This window comes from Xiphophorus maculatus, chromosome 20 (assembly GCF_002775205.1).
Source record: "Xiphophorus maculatus strain JP 163 A chromosome 20, X_maculatus-5.0-male, whole genome shotgun sequence".
Taxonomy (NCBI): Eukaryota; Metazoa; Chordata; class Actinopteri; order Cyprinodontiformes; family Poeciliidae; genus Xiphophorus; species Xiphophorus maculatus.
This window is the reverse complement of record NC_036462.1, coordinates 3260223-3275698: the sequence shown is the minus strand read 5'-3', so window position 1 is coordinate 3275698 and position 15476 is coordinate 3260223. Positions and strand designations below refer to the sequence as shown.

The 15476-nt window shown below is 41.9% G+C and overlaps 1 protein-coding gene across 2 annotated transcripts in view; it reads left to right on the top strand.

Moving 5' to 3' along the window:
* Window positions 1–6283: 6283 nt before the first annotated feature.
* The window catches only part of stab1 (stabilin 1), a 58335-nt gene continuing 49142 nt past the window's right edge, over window positions 6284–15476 (top strand). The window contains exons 1-11 of one of the 2 annotated variants that reach the window (XM_023324592.1): window positions 6284–6738; window positions 8982–9109; window positions 9399–9514; window positions 10523–10608; window positions 12186–12255; window positions 12529–12624; window positions 13514–13627; window positions 13754–13941; window positions 14077–14213; window positions 14680–14807; window positions 15007–15083. In XM_023324592.1, the coding sequence (XP_023180360.1) occupies window positions 6679–6738; window positions 8982–9109; window positions 9399–9514; window positions 10523–10608; window positions 12186–12255; window positions 12529–12624; window positions 13514–13627; window positions 13754–13941; window positions 14077–14213; window positions 14680–14807; window positions 15007–15083 (1200 nt within the window). In that variant the 5' untranslated portion in view covers window positions 6284–6678. The other variant, XM_023324593.1, reaches the window with a different exon arrangement.

Sequence of the window (15476 nt, the reverse complement as noted above, 5' to 3'; positions counted from 1 at the left end):
TTACGGTCATCATGACTGAATTTAGAACCCGTCAGTTTGTTCTGAAGACTAAAGCCACTGAATAAAAGTGAAACTGAAACCTTTTTCTGACTTTGTTTCATGATTGTTTGAACCTCAGAAAGGAGGATTTCGATTTGCCGACCGCTGACGTAAACTGCTTGTGTGGAGAAAAATTAATTTCACATAATCTCGAAAGCCTAATATATTAATAAGCATAAATAAGAAGGGTATTATGGGCGTGCCGTGGTGGCGTAGGGCGTAGGGCGACCCGTATTTGGAGGCCTTGAGTCCTCGACGCGGCCGTCGCGGGTTCGACTCCCGGACCCGACGACATTTGCCGCATGTCTTCCCCCCTCTCCTTCCCCGTTTCCTGTCAGCCTACTATCACATAAGGGACACTAGAGCCCACAAAAATACCCCCTGGAGGGGTAAAAAAAAAAAATGTAAAAAAAAAAAAAAAAAAAAGAAGGGTATTATATCTTTAATTTCAGTATGATTTCGTCTTATAAACGTATAATATAGTTCGTTAGTCATAGTTTTCCCCCCCAATAATTACCGTTTATTTTATTTCAGTTAATGAAAATGTTTTCTGTTTTCGTTAACTGTGACCTTGGTTACTAAAGGACAGATTGGTTAACCACGAAAACTCAGTCATTCATCATGAGCCACAAACTTGTTGTCATGGAAACCCACATCATGAAGATCCCGGAGAAAATCCAGTTGAAGAAAACTACAAAAGAGTGCAGCAGTTTTGCTGCGGGTTGCTCATCGCTGGCGATGGGAAGCCGCCATCTTGGATCTGTCTCCCCCGGTCAGCGGGATGGTGAAGGTTGCTTATAGAAACTGGTCTCATGTTACTGCTGTGTGCTTTGACATACGATGTTTTCTTGAATTTAAAATAATGAGCTAAAAAAGGATTGCTTGTTGTCATGGAGATGAAGACTGATCTTGGACCTGCCCACCTGGACTGTTTATTGCCATTGAGACGATGACGCCATCTTGGACTTGCCTCACCCGGGCTGTATGTTGCCGTGGAGACAATGACGCCATCTTGGACCTTGGTCAGAGTGTCATCATAGGTTGTTTGTCGCCGTGGAAGACGCTGACGCCATCTTGGGGCTGCCTCATTCAGACAGATGATGATGATGAAGGTTGTTTATCGCCGTGGGGACGATGACGCCATCTTGGGGCTGCCTCTCCGTGACAGCAGGATGATGGTCTATGCTTTCCCCAGAGCTCCAGCCTGATCTGCTGTCCGAACCGGAAGGAGACCCAGGTGGGCCATACCGCAGCTAACCTGATTTAAAATCTATATTATGCAAAGATATATAACTAGAATGAAGTCATGAAGAAATAGTCACACCAGTTGGCTTCAGCTCTGGTCAGTAGTACATCTGCTGACCTCATAATAGTTTTATACTGAATGAAACTTTTCACAGAACTCCGTAGTTTTGCTGTTTTCAGATTAAGTCATGCAGTCGCTTTTGTTTTCCCACCATAGTTAAGTGTTGATCCAATGGAAGCCTTTGGAAACCTCATAAATCTGAACAAGACCCATCAGAAGCTGCTCAGCAGGAACTGGATGAGTTTGGGGTTAAAAAGCATCAAACGCACCGCCACCCATCAACTCATTAAACTTCCTCCATTTCCTGTCATTCAGCACTGCTCATCATAAAACCCAACTCACTTCCTTTCTGCGGCAGCCAGAAAACAGAGATACTGTACCAGGAAGTGCCTGATCAGCAAACGCAGGAATCTAACCCGCGGTTGGCTTTCTGCTGGTTCCACTGAGGTCAGCCCACTGATGGGAAGCAACTTCTGTCCAGGCCTTTGTTTCCAGGAGGACCCGAGGAACTCTGCTAGGGAGAAATGGGTCGCGTCCTTCTGTAGGAACAAACACTGTGACATGACGAAGCATTTTTAAAGAACAAAGCGGGTCAACTGGACTCCAGAACCTGTGCCACTACAGCTGATGGCTGCTATTCCTTCACTAAAGCTGCTTCGTCTTTGTCCTCTTTCCACACACTGCAAAAACGCAAAATCTTACCAAGTATTTTGGTCTTAGTTATAAGTAAATTTTCAGTGAGATGTAGGAGCTTGTTGTAAGGCAATACTTTCTTAATATTGATGTAAAAGTACTAGGTCCACTGGCAGATTAATTCACTTATAACAATGTCTTGTTTGCGAGTGCGCTAGTAGTCTGCAAGGTACTGCATACAAACAGCCGTGATATGAGCTTAAAGTGTACAGTTAGCTTACCAAAGGATTGTGTTACAAGTAATAATGGATAACCAAAAGAAAAGCTGGTGGAAAGAAAACAATACCAGGACTATTTATCAGAGGAATTCATGTCTGCATAAATATATTTCAGTTTCTAGGTGTGAGTTGGGAAAGTTTTGTTTTTAGAAAATCTATTAGATACACAGTATGCGACCGACATGCACTGCTGCAGCTGTGATGAGTGATTTACAGTTTAGCAGCGCTGCGCCCTGCGCTGACTAACTGCATCTTAACAACTAAAATAAAATAATTATTTATGTCTGACTGGAAGAACATTTTTATTTCTGTCAATGCAACTCAAGTCTATTTTTTTTATTATGCTTCTAAATTAAAAGTAGCCCTACAATTTTATTAATGCACAGATTAATAACATAACAAATGTTATTAAAAGCCTATGGAATAAAAAAATCCTTAAAAATAGAAATCCACACTTTCAGACTCAGTAAATAATTCAAATGCCCTGAGTAGACATGTTCATGGTTCTGTTGTGACCAGTCACATTTACAACACAGCACCGTCCTTATTGGGATGAACAAAGAAGACAAGAATAAGTCAGTTTTATTTCAGGTTGTACATATTTACATATTTTGGTTTTTCAATTTCAAATCTGTTTGTCAGTTTCAAAATAATTTCAGTTTCAATTGTTTTTTCTTTTGAACAAACTTTATGTCCCAATGTGACTCCATATTTTAGTTGTAATAAAAATTTTGCTAGCTAATGCTAATTGATATGCGAATAACAGTAAACTAACGTAAACAGTTTTCAGACTTAGCGTTGAAAATGTCACTTCAGATGACTCTGCAGGTGTTCACTTTGGTTTGAAATTGGATCAATGGGTTCATTTTTACACAATAACTGACAGTGAATAGGAACATAAATGCCTGAAGCCCATTATCATATATGATCAGTCTTACATTGTGTGTCCATTCTTCTTCCATTGCCTCTTTTTATTTAATCTGATTAATGTATTCATTTATTTGAATAAATCTGGTGGCAATCATTTGTTCCTTATGCAACCTGTCTGCAAAACCACTGGACCTGCAATAGAAGAATCTCCAACTTTCAAGAAGTAAGTGCAAATTAAAAGTAAGTGTAATTCATGTAGGTTTCAGAGTTAAATCACTTTAAAAGCCCTGAAAAAGTGGAAAAATGAACTGAACTGACTGAAGCTTGCAGCCACTGTGCTTTATGTAGGATTTTTAAAGCTGGTAAAAACATTTTGACTCACGTGTTTGGAAACTGTCCTGAATCTTGTGACTGGATGTTCAGTGCTTACACTGTGCAGATGTGTGTGAAACATCTGGCAGGATCAAAACTGCTGCAGAGGACTCCATAAGCATTTAAGGTCCAGCTCGCTTATCGCCTGCTTCCTGCCATTGTTCGGCAGGTTTGCATTTTGACCTTTAACCCCGAGTTCGGTCGCTCTCACTGCGCCTGCTGATCAAGTCCATCTTGGTTAAAACAGGAAGTCAGCTTTCACATTTTGTTCTCTTTTTTTCCACCCTGAGAAGCAGACGGCTGATGAGGAAATCCGTCTCGGTGGAACCACCGCAGCAGCCCGATGGAGGGAAAATCCTCCAAAGACTTCCTGTCTAGTAGATACACAGTTCCTTAAAACTTCTTAGACAGAAGTTTGAAGTTTACATCCAATCATCACAGCCTTGAATATTACATTATATCAGATCTTCTGATTATGCATTTAAGCTAAACAATAAAGTCTAGATACAGGATTAGCATGCATCCACCTCAACTCAAAGTCAAAGTTTAATTCATTGTCAGTTAAGCAAGTAACACTTTATTTGAAGGGTGTGCAAAAGACTGACACACAGAGGTGGGCAGAGTATCCAAAAAGTATATTCAAATAAAAGTAGCACTACTTCGTCCAAGAAATTACTCAAGTAAAAAAGTATTTGGTAAAAACTCTAACTCAAGTACTGAATAACTGATCAAATTATCATTTAATATTTAAAAATTACATAATTAGACAGACCAATATATAAAGTTAAGTGGACATTTTGGCATTGTAAGGACCAAAATGACAATAATTCTTGTAAATTAAAGAATTATAACTTCTTATAATTCTTATAAGTTAAAAAGAAAAAAAAAGATAATTTTTTTCCTAATCAGTTTCTTTTGATAAAAAATGTAACTTTAACTTTAGTTGCAGGTGTGTGTCTGTGTCTGGTGAATGTTTGGTTTAAACATGTCTGTTTTTCATTCAGTGGGTAGAAAATCCAGAAATTTTACTCAAGTAAGAGCAGAAGTACGTCGTAATAAAATTACTCAAGTGAAAGCACAGTGTAGTAAAAATACTCACATTTAAAAAAAATAACTTACTGAAGTAAATAGAATTGCGTAAATGTAGCTAGTTAACAACTCTGTTTTGCCTCAGTGTTTGAATTTGACCAAGTTTTAACCATCTGACCCAAACTGTTCCCCTCAGATAAAAGGCAAACCCTGAAATCCTGGTAAGCTTCTTGGACCTGCAGAGACACCATCCACTGTGAATTCACATCATCATGGCCTTCAGTTGACACCAAGCAAAAACAACGACCCTGTTCCAAAATCAGGACCTTCGCTGGTAAGTGGACTGTACTCATGTAGAGCTTTATCAACGACTGAGGCGCATGGAGTGGGAATCGAAAAGATTGAGCTGTTTGGATGCAATAACAAGAATGTTTGCAGGAGTTGGAGGGAGGCTTTAAAACCGCGCTTGGTAAAACATTCTTTATAGAAATCATTAACAAAAACATCAACAACGCTTGTGCCTTATTAGCCACAGTTGGTTGACAAATCCAATACCAATGCTATACCCAAACATAACAAATGGCTGAGAAAATGGCTAAATTTCAACAATACAACCTTAAAACATTAGAAATCAGTCGCGCTCATCCTCTTGCTGTTTTGATGTCCAACCCACAGATCTCCTTAAAAAAGTCCTGCATCTGACCCAGATAGTAAACTCATGGCTCTTATCAGGCGTTTTCCATCAGGCTTTAAAAACAGATTTTATCAAACCTCTGATAAAAAAGAACAATCTGGACAAATCGCTACTGCAGAATTACAGGCCGATCTCCAACCTCCCATTCATCAGCAAAATCACTGAAAAAAACTGTTTCAACACCATAACCAACCGCTCTGACCCCAGTCCGGTTTCCATGGTTACCAGAGTACCCAGACTGTCCTAGTCAAAGTGTTCAATAACATCCATATAAACACAGTGCTGGCTCTGATGGATCTTAGTGCAGCTTTTAACAGGGCGAGTATTTTTGTCTAGTTTTTAGTGTAAATGTACTAGTACACTTGAAATAAGACAAAATTAATGGACAAGTAACTTTTCAGCAAGAAATATTGTTTTACGTCACTAATTCCTTAATATTGGTGAAAAAGTTCTAGAAGATTATTTAAATTACACCAAGACATTTTTCCCATGTTAAAAGTGAAATAATCTGCCCTTTGCACCAACACTAAGGAATTATTCCCTTAAAACAAACTCCTATTTCTTGTTTTAAGTCAACAAGACTTACAATAAGAAATCTTGTCTTATTTTAAGTGTACTAAGATATATTTATACTGGACCAAAATTACTTGGTAAGATTTTGAGTTTTTGCAGTGTATTGATCATGACTGACTTGACTGGAGAGTTGGGTCGGACTCTGTGGTTCAGTGCTCAACTGGTCCGAATCTCACATAAAGAACTGGGATTTAATAAGTTCTGATCAGGCCTGCTGCAGGTTCGCTGGCTGGTTGTTGATTCCAGACGGTTCTGAAGGTAAGCTGGGTCAAAAAGACGTTCTTGTTTATGAGTAACAGTAATGTCAGAGCTGTTGGATGTACTTTCTGCTACTTTTACGTCCATGTTTCCCTCTGGCTGTTGCAGTTGTGAAGCATTTCAGCGGTACCTCTGCTGGTACCGCCGGGTCACGTGGGAGGAGACGACCTCTGCTGAGAGGTTCCTGTCTTTGCCAGTTTCTGTTATGTTTCCTTCCAAGATTAGAGGAAAAAGACGCTGGGCTCTGGGTAACTTGCTGCTGTTCTTGGTTACTTCCTCACATCGGGCTCAGAGAGCGTGAGGGAATCTGCTGATAACACCGTCCACGCCTGGATCCACCCTGTTGTTTATTTTTATAAGAGCTTTGATTTTTTTTTCTTTTGCGCGGTTCTGTGCCCATAAGAAGGAGGCAGCTTTCGGTTGCCTGACAGTTGTTCCTGCTGGAGTAGTTGCCCATTGTGTTGCTGAACAGAGGATGTTGCTGTCCATGTGTTGTTTCCTGCGCTGAGTTGGCAGGTTGGATTTTAAGGTTAAAAGTTGTGACAGTTTTTAATTTCTGGACATTTACTGGGCATAACGAAGACACCGAAGATTTATTTTGCTCTCTGGATGTGAGCCTTTGAGCCATGTTGCTCTTTCTGCTCCTCTTCCTGAATCTCTGCATCCAAACTTCAGGACAACAGCAGGTAAACCGCCTCAGACTCTCGTCTTTCTCCTTTTCACCAGAGATCTTGGTGGTCAGGTATCGTCTAAAACTTATCTGCAGCCCGAGGTTTCACTTTTTTCAGGTTATCTCCAGAACCGTCTGCTGAATGAATGAAAAAGGTCGAGGAGCAAGTCAGACAAAAACCTTTTGTCATTAACAGTCAAGAACTCTCTAGTATTCATTATGACTTCACTAAATCTTATTAATAGTCCAAAAAAAATTAACAACTTGAGACAATAATAACAAGTTGTTTATGTTGGGTTCTGAAGTTATTAATTTTTTATTTTCCAGTTAAGACTTATAAAAATATCAGACAGTATTTTTAGGACTGGAACTGCAGGGCTGGACAATAAATCAATAACAATATATATTGTGATCATTATCTATAGATATTACATGTGATGGAATATTCAATATTCCATATACTTTAATCCAGAACTGCAGAGCATTCTGGGGGATGTAGGCAGAGGGAAGACTTAGCCGCTCAAAATCTCATGGCTAGCTAAGCAAGATTAGTAGGATCAGCTAACTCACTCACTCTTTGGTTGCCTAGCAACTCACTCACTCTTTGGTTGCCTAGTTACCTGCTGAGTAACTTTTGCGCAGCAGCAGTTTCAGGTTTCACCATTGTGCCTCATAACTGCTTTAAAGTGAAAAACAAAAGCCTGGAGTAAAAACTGTATCTGAAAAACAATATCTGAAATATCTATTTCAGATATTGAAAACAAAAAACTAATCAATAATTATTGATATCGACTGATATGGAACACTTGTGTTGTGATAAGTTTTTTCAGCCGTGCTGTCCATCCCCGGGTTGCCTTAAAACCCGAGGGAGAGTTGGTACCGGTTCCTTCCTGGTCAGATATTTTACTCTCTAAGCCTGAAAACTGTAACTTCTGGTTCTGAATGGAAAATATGAAAAAAAATGTCAGGGTTGCTGTTCAGACAAACTTTGGCAGTATTTGCAGAGCCAGACTCTAAAATCTATGACTCAGAAACTGGTACATCAGGAGATCAGAAACTCAAACCACCGCTCCTACATTTCCCATAAAACCTTTCTTCTTCCCTCCTCAGTCTGGAGCGTTGGTGGGATTAAAGCAGCACCACTGAACCAACTTTTTTCTTGTCTGAGAGACTGAATTTTCTGTTTTTAATAACCAAAAGTTTATTTTCATTGGCACCGCTTTCCTGTGGGATTCCTCAGGGTTTGTTACTCTGTCCTCCTCTTTTCTCTATTTAAGGTTTTTACCGTTGAGGTTCATAAATTATGGAAACTTTTCCATTGCAAACTCCAATTCAGTCTTCACAGGGCCTTTGCTTTTAAGATCCAGCTCTTTTTATTTTGATTTTAAAGTTTTTCCTGGCCTCTGTGTCATTTAAAAAAAATGTTTTATTCAGATTCTAGTTTTCTTTTATGTTGAGAACTTTGCAAAGTGATTCTGTTGTTAAGCTTCTTTATAAATAAAGGTGACTTTGTTTGGCCACTGCTGCTCTGTTTGGTCTCTAGTCTGAGACAACATCCACTTCTACGCGGATGATCTTTGGATTTACTAGCGTCTCACCAAAGACATGGTGTCTGTTTCTTCCAGCCCCTGCTGCAGAGTCGGGGTGATGTCCAGGTGACTCTGAATATTCTGACCAGTCAGGTTTCGGTTTTGTGTTCAAAGCTCTACTGCTCTTGGCTGGAGAAACGCACCGCTCCCAACCAAAAACAATCAATCAGAGCCAAGAGTCTTAGCGCTGTCAATCAAGCTTATATAATTGCTGCTAAATGTGCTAATAGTAGAAAAACAACTAACTTTTACAGGAAAACCATTTATACACTGCCATGGGTGGCTATGCTAACTAGCCTGGGCATTCACAACAGAATATGCTAGCTGCAACGTAGCATAGAGCAAAAAGGTTAGAGCGAGGGGCATGAGCAGCCCCACATGAGACTGTGATTAACAGCGCTAAGATCCGCCTTCTAGCTCTGATTGGTTGTTTCTAGTTAGCACTGGGAGGAAACAGAGGAGCTTTGTTTTTATCTGTCTAAAACCAAACTGTCACACATCATGACAGTTTAATAAATATGTAAGAACTATTTTTTTATAAAAGTTAATAAAACTTTTATAAAAGTCTTAAAGTGAGTAGTGATGATCCACGTCTCCGTCAGCTCAGATTAAAGTTCTGTGAGTTTGTGAATGAAACTGCGGTTGGTGTGAACGCTGCTCCTCCTACCAGGCGCCTCCTCCTGGTCGCTGTGATGTTCCTCAGAGGTTGGATGTTTACACCGCCTGCACCTCCTGCGCCGCCTCCGTCACCTCCAGCTGCCCGCGCGGCTCCAGCAAGCTCAGCACCTCCAACTGCAGGTAGGCACCGGGTCCAGAGCCCGGCTATTCATCCGGGTCCAAATCAGGGTGGTAAAGTTTTTGGTTTTTTATTACTGTATTATAATGAAAACTGAGGCTTATTGGTCTATTTTCTGATAAAAAGGTTTTTCCTCACTAATCACCGTTTTTATTTATTTTAGTTAACAAAAGTGTTTTCTCAGTTTCAGGTTTTGTTATTTTGTTAGTTTTGGTTAACTATAATAACCTGGATGATCAACGCTGACGGTCGTAGTGAGAGCTCAGATTATCATCCTCCTCTCCTCTGCAGCTACCTGGTGCAGATCGGCAGCAGGGAGCTGGAGCTCCCTGGATGCCACCACCTGTGTGTGAAGAACATCCTGCAACCACAGTGCTGCCCTGGCCACTGGGGCCCACTGTGTCTCTGTGAGTCATCTCTAATCCCTGATCCTGACCCTCAATCTGTGGGTCAGTCAGGACTCATAGGTCATAACAGCGGGAGATCAGTGATTGGCCGACACTTACAGGTGAAGCCGATCTTATCCCCCGATCTCAGCAAAGGTTTATAAATCAGCCGCTGCCTTCTTGTGCTCTGCAGAAGAGCAAACATGCAGACCCACCATGTCATGTCCCACCAGGTCAGCCCACCAGGTGGCGCACCAGGTCACGTCTGCATGTTTGCAGTTACAATAGTCACTCCACTGTTACCAACTCAGCAACGTTCTTACTATATCTAACGACTTTTCAGACAAAAAAATAAAAAATTGGTATCGGTCAAAATCAAAATGGTCAGCTAAGGCTCTTCAAAGATCGGTAACCGACGATCGGTCAGAAAACTGCAATCAGTGCATTTTGTATTTAAGTATCTTTATTTACACTCGGTAACTTATAACAGGTCATTTTTGGTAGAATTACTTTACATTTATATTTATTTGTATATTTTATATTCCCTTTGAAATGTTTTTGTATAAATTTATATATGAATATATTTCTTATTCCAGTGGCTGTTTATGATAGAAACACAAAAAATGTATTTGCACAAAACAAAGCAAAAAATGTGGAATATTGTCTATGATCGTTATTGAAATTGTTAAAAAATCTAATATATTTTTTATAATTTTTTGCCATTATCGCTCGCCTCTACTCATCTGTTCAAAAGCTGTTTTCAACCAATCATTGAGCTTAGAAAATGTAAAGAAAAAAGTAACCAAAGCCCCAAAACCTGAAGAAGTTTTGCTTCTGTCTTAGTTTCATCTGCTCAGCATTCCTGAGAGTCGGGCTGCTCTTTCCCACGTGTTGCTGCAGTTGATGCTGTTTGATCACCACAACATCCCAGATCTGTGACCTCCTCCGTGTGTGTGTGTGTGTGTGTGTGTGTGTGGGTGTGTGCGTGTGTGTGCGTGTGGGTGTGTGTGTGTGTGTGTGTGTGTGCAGCATGCCCAAGCTGGTCAGGAAGGATCTGCAACTACAACGGTGACTGTGTGGATGGAGACATCGGCAACGGGACCTGCATCTGTAAGGTTAGAGCGCACCTGAGGCAGGTTGCTCTGACATGTAGCTTCTATGACCTCAGCAACGGGCTCTTTGCACCTGCCGCGATGACGTCACAACCGCATGCGCAAATGCGGCTCTTTTTTCGCTTTGAGTTACCATGACAGCTAGAAAAGACAAAGTCTTATTTCAGACGCAAATAAAACAATACTATGAACATTATTGTCTTCCTAATATAAAGGGCTTTTAAGTTTTCATGGATTTCCAAACAGTCCTGAATTAAGAAGACGGTGGCTTGTAAATATTCGTCGCTACCAGTTAAAGCTAACGCTGCACAGCAAAGTTTACAGCCTTCACTTCACTCCGGATCAACTTGTTCAGCCTAAAGCAGAAGGTAAAGGAGCCTCCTGTGTTATTTCCATGGACTCACTTCTGTATTCAGCCTGAAAGAGTTTATGGGAACCAGAGAGCAGACCAGAGCCAGACAGCCGAGCTACTGACCCGCCTGTACACACTGCTGGAAACACCGTCCTGCTTCACAAGAAACATGCTAAACTAATAAAGCGAAATAACACGGAGACTTTAAGGAACACGGCCATATTTTTCTAAAAGCAACAACTGAACCTGAACCGTCAGCTGAACTAGAACTCCGACACCAGAGCTGCTCTACTGTTAAGCTATGGGCTTGTTGTTCCTCAGGCTGCAGAAGCAAAAAGCCTGAACCGTAAAATCCCCGTTACTTGGTCTCTGACACTAACGACAATAAACCACGTAATATACTTGAACACAAGGTAAAACATTGTCTGTTAGAATGGATGAAAAATGTTTAGATACTTAAATAGCACATTTTTACAAGACAAATGTCAGAGAATATTGCCTACTAGCATAAGCTAAAGCTAATGTTAGCCACAAAGTTTAAAGGAAGTAAAACTCACCTTCGTATCTGTGAATAACGAGGCGAACATCTTAAAACCTTTCTCCAGCTTATTGTTGGGGCTTCAGATCGATGTTCATCATTAACTGTTACCTTGGACAAGCCCTGCAGACACCCAGTGTGAAATGCCATTTTCAATAGACTGGAAACCGAGCCGCTTTGCCCCGAACGCTGAAGCTGAGGTGCAAAGAGCCCGTTACGCCAGATGTTTGCTAATTGTTGCTGGCTAGTCTGAAGGAGCCGGGTAGGAGAGAAGCTACGCCTCGAAGGCGGAGCTAGGTCCACCCAGGTCTTTTACACAGCTGAATGGTTGCCATGGAGATTAATGTATTTCTTACAGCTGAATAAAAGAACCAAAGGAAGACTCCAGGTATGTTTCTCATGAGAGAATAACATTATAATTATAATTATAATTATACATGAAGCTGAAAAAAGTTGATTTTATGTAATACTGCCCCTTTAAACTCAGGACCGGACCAGAGCGGCGGCTCATCTGTCTGCTCCGGTGTTGATCCCATTCTCTGAGATATTTAGGTTTTTAAAACACATCAGCCTTCAGCTGCGACAACATTCACTTTATTGAACTCAGATATGTTCGTTCCAGAGGGAAGCTGTCAGCATTTTGTGTGTTTTTATACATAATAGAATAAAAATGTTTGTTTCTTTCTGCAGGAGGGTTTCTCTGGATTTGCTTGTCAGGAGTGTAAGAATCCAAATGCATTTGGGAAGAAGTGTGATGAAGGTAGGCGCTCTGTCTCATGTCCAGGTTTCTCTTCTTTCTCTGGTTCAACACACCTGGATAAAATGATGGTTCATCAGCAGAACAGGATGACCGGCTGAGCAGCTAGCTGGAGGAGGTGCAGCTGTTTTTAGCATCCTGATTCCTTCCTCAGATCAGAACCAGGCTCCTCTGTTAAATATTATCAGTCTAACATTTTCTACATTTCAGTTCTGCATGCTGTGCTGAAGACAGAACGAGCTGCAGCCTGACTCTAAGGACTTTGTGTGTGTCCAGAGTGCGACTGCGTCAACGGAGTGTGTAACAAGGGGCCTGACGGTGATGGGCAGTGCTGGTGTCAGCCTCCGTACACTGGGAGGCGCTGTGACCAAGGTGAGGCTGCTTCAGGCTGAGCTGCAGGTGATGATGTCATCATCAGGAGGAGGCCTGTCGCCGAAACAAACGGACGATAAATTGTCCCAGACGTTATCGCAATAAATGATTATATTGTTGTTTTCTGATCACTTTTATTAAATATCCTGGAAATGGCAAAATAATGTAAGAACAATAAACTCAAATCGGATCAACAAACTTTAAATTCTAACGAACACTTAACACTGGAACTGGAAGACATTTAAATATCTCAAATAAATAAACAAAACAACAAATAAAATGAATTATGGAGTCTCTGTAAACAAAATTGTCCTTCAAAATAAGATTTAGCTGAGACCAAAGTACCAGACTGAAAATTTTATCATCCAGTTTCTGATAGAAAGAGGAAAAAACAATAAATTATGCAAATTATTGAGCTTGTTTTAACTTATCAATGCAAGTAGTTGATTTATTGCTTATTAAAAACAACCAATCAGAGCCATAAAGAGGGTCTTACTGCTGTCAATCACCCTCATGTAATTGCTGCTAAATGTGCTAATGGCAGAGAAACAGCTTACTGTTACAGCAAAGTTGTTGATCTGCTGTCATCGGTGGCTATGCTAACTAGCCTGAGCATTCACAACAGGATCTGCTGACAGGGTGGTGTAGTGGTGTAGCGGTGGTGGGGTGAGCAGCGCCACATGAGGTTGTGATTAACTGCGTTAAGACCTGAAACCTAGCTCTGATTGGTTGTTTCTAGTAAGCACAGAGGAGATTTTATGTTTCATAGATTATCTGTCAAACTGTCACGACTTCTATAAAAATATATATCTTTAGTAAAAGTTAAATAGTGCAGCTTTAAAGCAGGAGTTGTTAAGGCAGCTTTTCCAAACCTGCTGTGTGTCGGTAGTGAGCAGAGGGTGCCGCAGGTGCAGCTCCTACTCCTACTGCAAAGGTGAAGCAGAAGATGCTGACTGCGACTGCTTGCCTGGATACAGGAAGATGAAGGACAACAGGTGTCTAGGTGAGGCGCGCCTCAGACTTTCTCAGAGCAAGAAGGTTCTCAAACCTCAGCGTTTGTTGTTTAGTCTGGGTGACCTAAAAGCAGAGATGCTGGGCTCTGACTGAGCTGAGCTGCTTGTGTCCTCAGCCGCCTGCTCCCAGAGAGACTGCGACGCCAACGCCCAGTGCTCCAAGGAGGCCAGCAACATCAGATGCACCTGCAGACCCGGCTACGACGGAGACGGGAAGATCTGCATCCCCAAGAACCCCTGCCTGGTCAACAACGGAGGCTGTCCTGCCAACTCCACCGTCTGCGTCTTCAAAGGACCCGACAAGGTGAGGAGGAAACCCGGATCCGGATCTGAAAGAATCTGGAGCTAGATCTGATTGAACCCTGGAGCCGGATCTGCGAAAACCCAAATCCGGTTCTGAGGGAACCTGTTTTAATTCTCCTGTTTTCTTGCATCTCAGTCCAGCTGTGAGTGCATGTTGGGCATGTCGCCTGTAGGCGGCAGCGCTGAGCACGGCTGCCAGCTGGTCTCCGCCTGCACAGCCGTGACCTGCGACCCCACGGCGACCTGCCAGATGGAGTTGGATGGAAAACCCAGGTCAGGTGGCCCTGCAGGGATCCAGACTGGGCACTCTAACCCAGCGGTGGGCGGTCCTGGTCCTGGAGGGCCGGCGTCCTGCAACTCTTAGACGTCTCCCTGGTCCAACACCAGAAACAATAAATTAACTCATAGAGTAACTAATTTCAGTCAACTTAACTTTATAAATCAAAGTGTGTTTCAGTTTCTTTAACCTTATTCTTTAGTTCATGTAATGAAACTCAAAGCTTTCTGAACACTTGATGTTTTCAGTTTGATTGTCTGTACAAAAATGACCTCAATGAGGTCATTCCTCTTTGTTTTGTTTGTTTGTTTTGTTTGTTTTGTTGTGAAAAGTGATTGGTGGAATGTTTCTTCAGAACCCTAACTGTGTCGCTGAATCCAGGGAGAGGAACTTGGTCGCCCTCTAGAGGCCAGAGCGAGAACAGCAGCACTAACCTTCATCCTTCTGCTCCTGGTGAACCAGATGTCTGTGCGAGCCGGGGCTCATTGGTGATGGACACCGTTGCTACGGTAACCTGATGGCGCGCCTCATGGAGCTGGACCAGAGAGGGAACCAGAGGGAGAACCTGACCGGAGCCGTCGCCTTGTTCGGTAAAATAAAGAAAACTCCACCCAGGAGATAAAGCATGAAACTGGGCCTCTGCTTTAGTTTCCATGGTGACGGGTCGGTTCTTCTCCTCCTCGGATTGATTGTCTTCTTCCTGGGTGAAGGATCTGGGTTTATGGACCCGTCTGCTGCTGCTGGTTCTGTGGGAGCTCTGCTGTGAATCTGTTGTTTCTGTTTCTACAGGAGGAGGCTGCCCCATGGTTCTGAGTCATTCTGGACCCTTCACTGCTTTCTTCCCGCTCCTCAAAGAACCTCTGACTGTGAGTCCAGCTTCCTGTTCAGGTTGATTCTGTCAGAACCGGGTCACAGGGTCATGTTCACTGTGACCCGGTTCACAGATTGGACATTGACAAAACTCAACTAGATTTGTTGAGATGAAAACCCGGGTCTGGATCTGAGCTCAGAACCTCGTTAGTTTGAACTTTCTGCAGATAACTTTGGGTCATTTATCACAGATCAAAGATTGACAGGGATGTTTAGACGATAAATTAGGTCCAGAACCCGATCAGAACCACAGGAAGCCTTGTTTTAACATCTCTGAGCTCAGCATGCAGTTTAAAGTTGAGAACAGATCCGTTTATATCTAATCGATTCAGATTATAATCCTACATTTAAAGAGTTTTATCTGTTAAAGTGGGTTCTGTGGGTCGGTT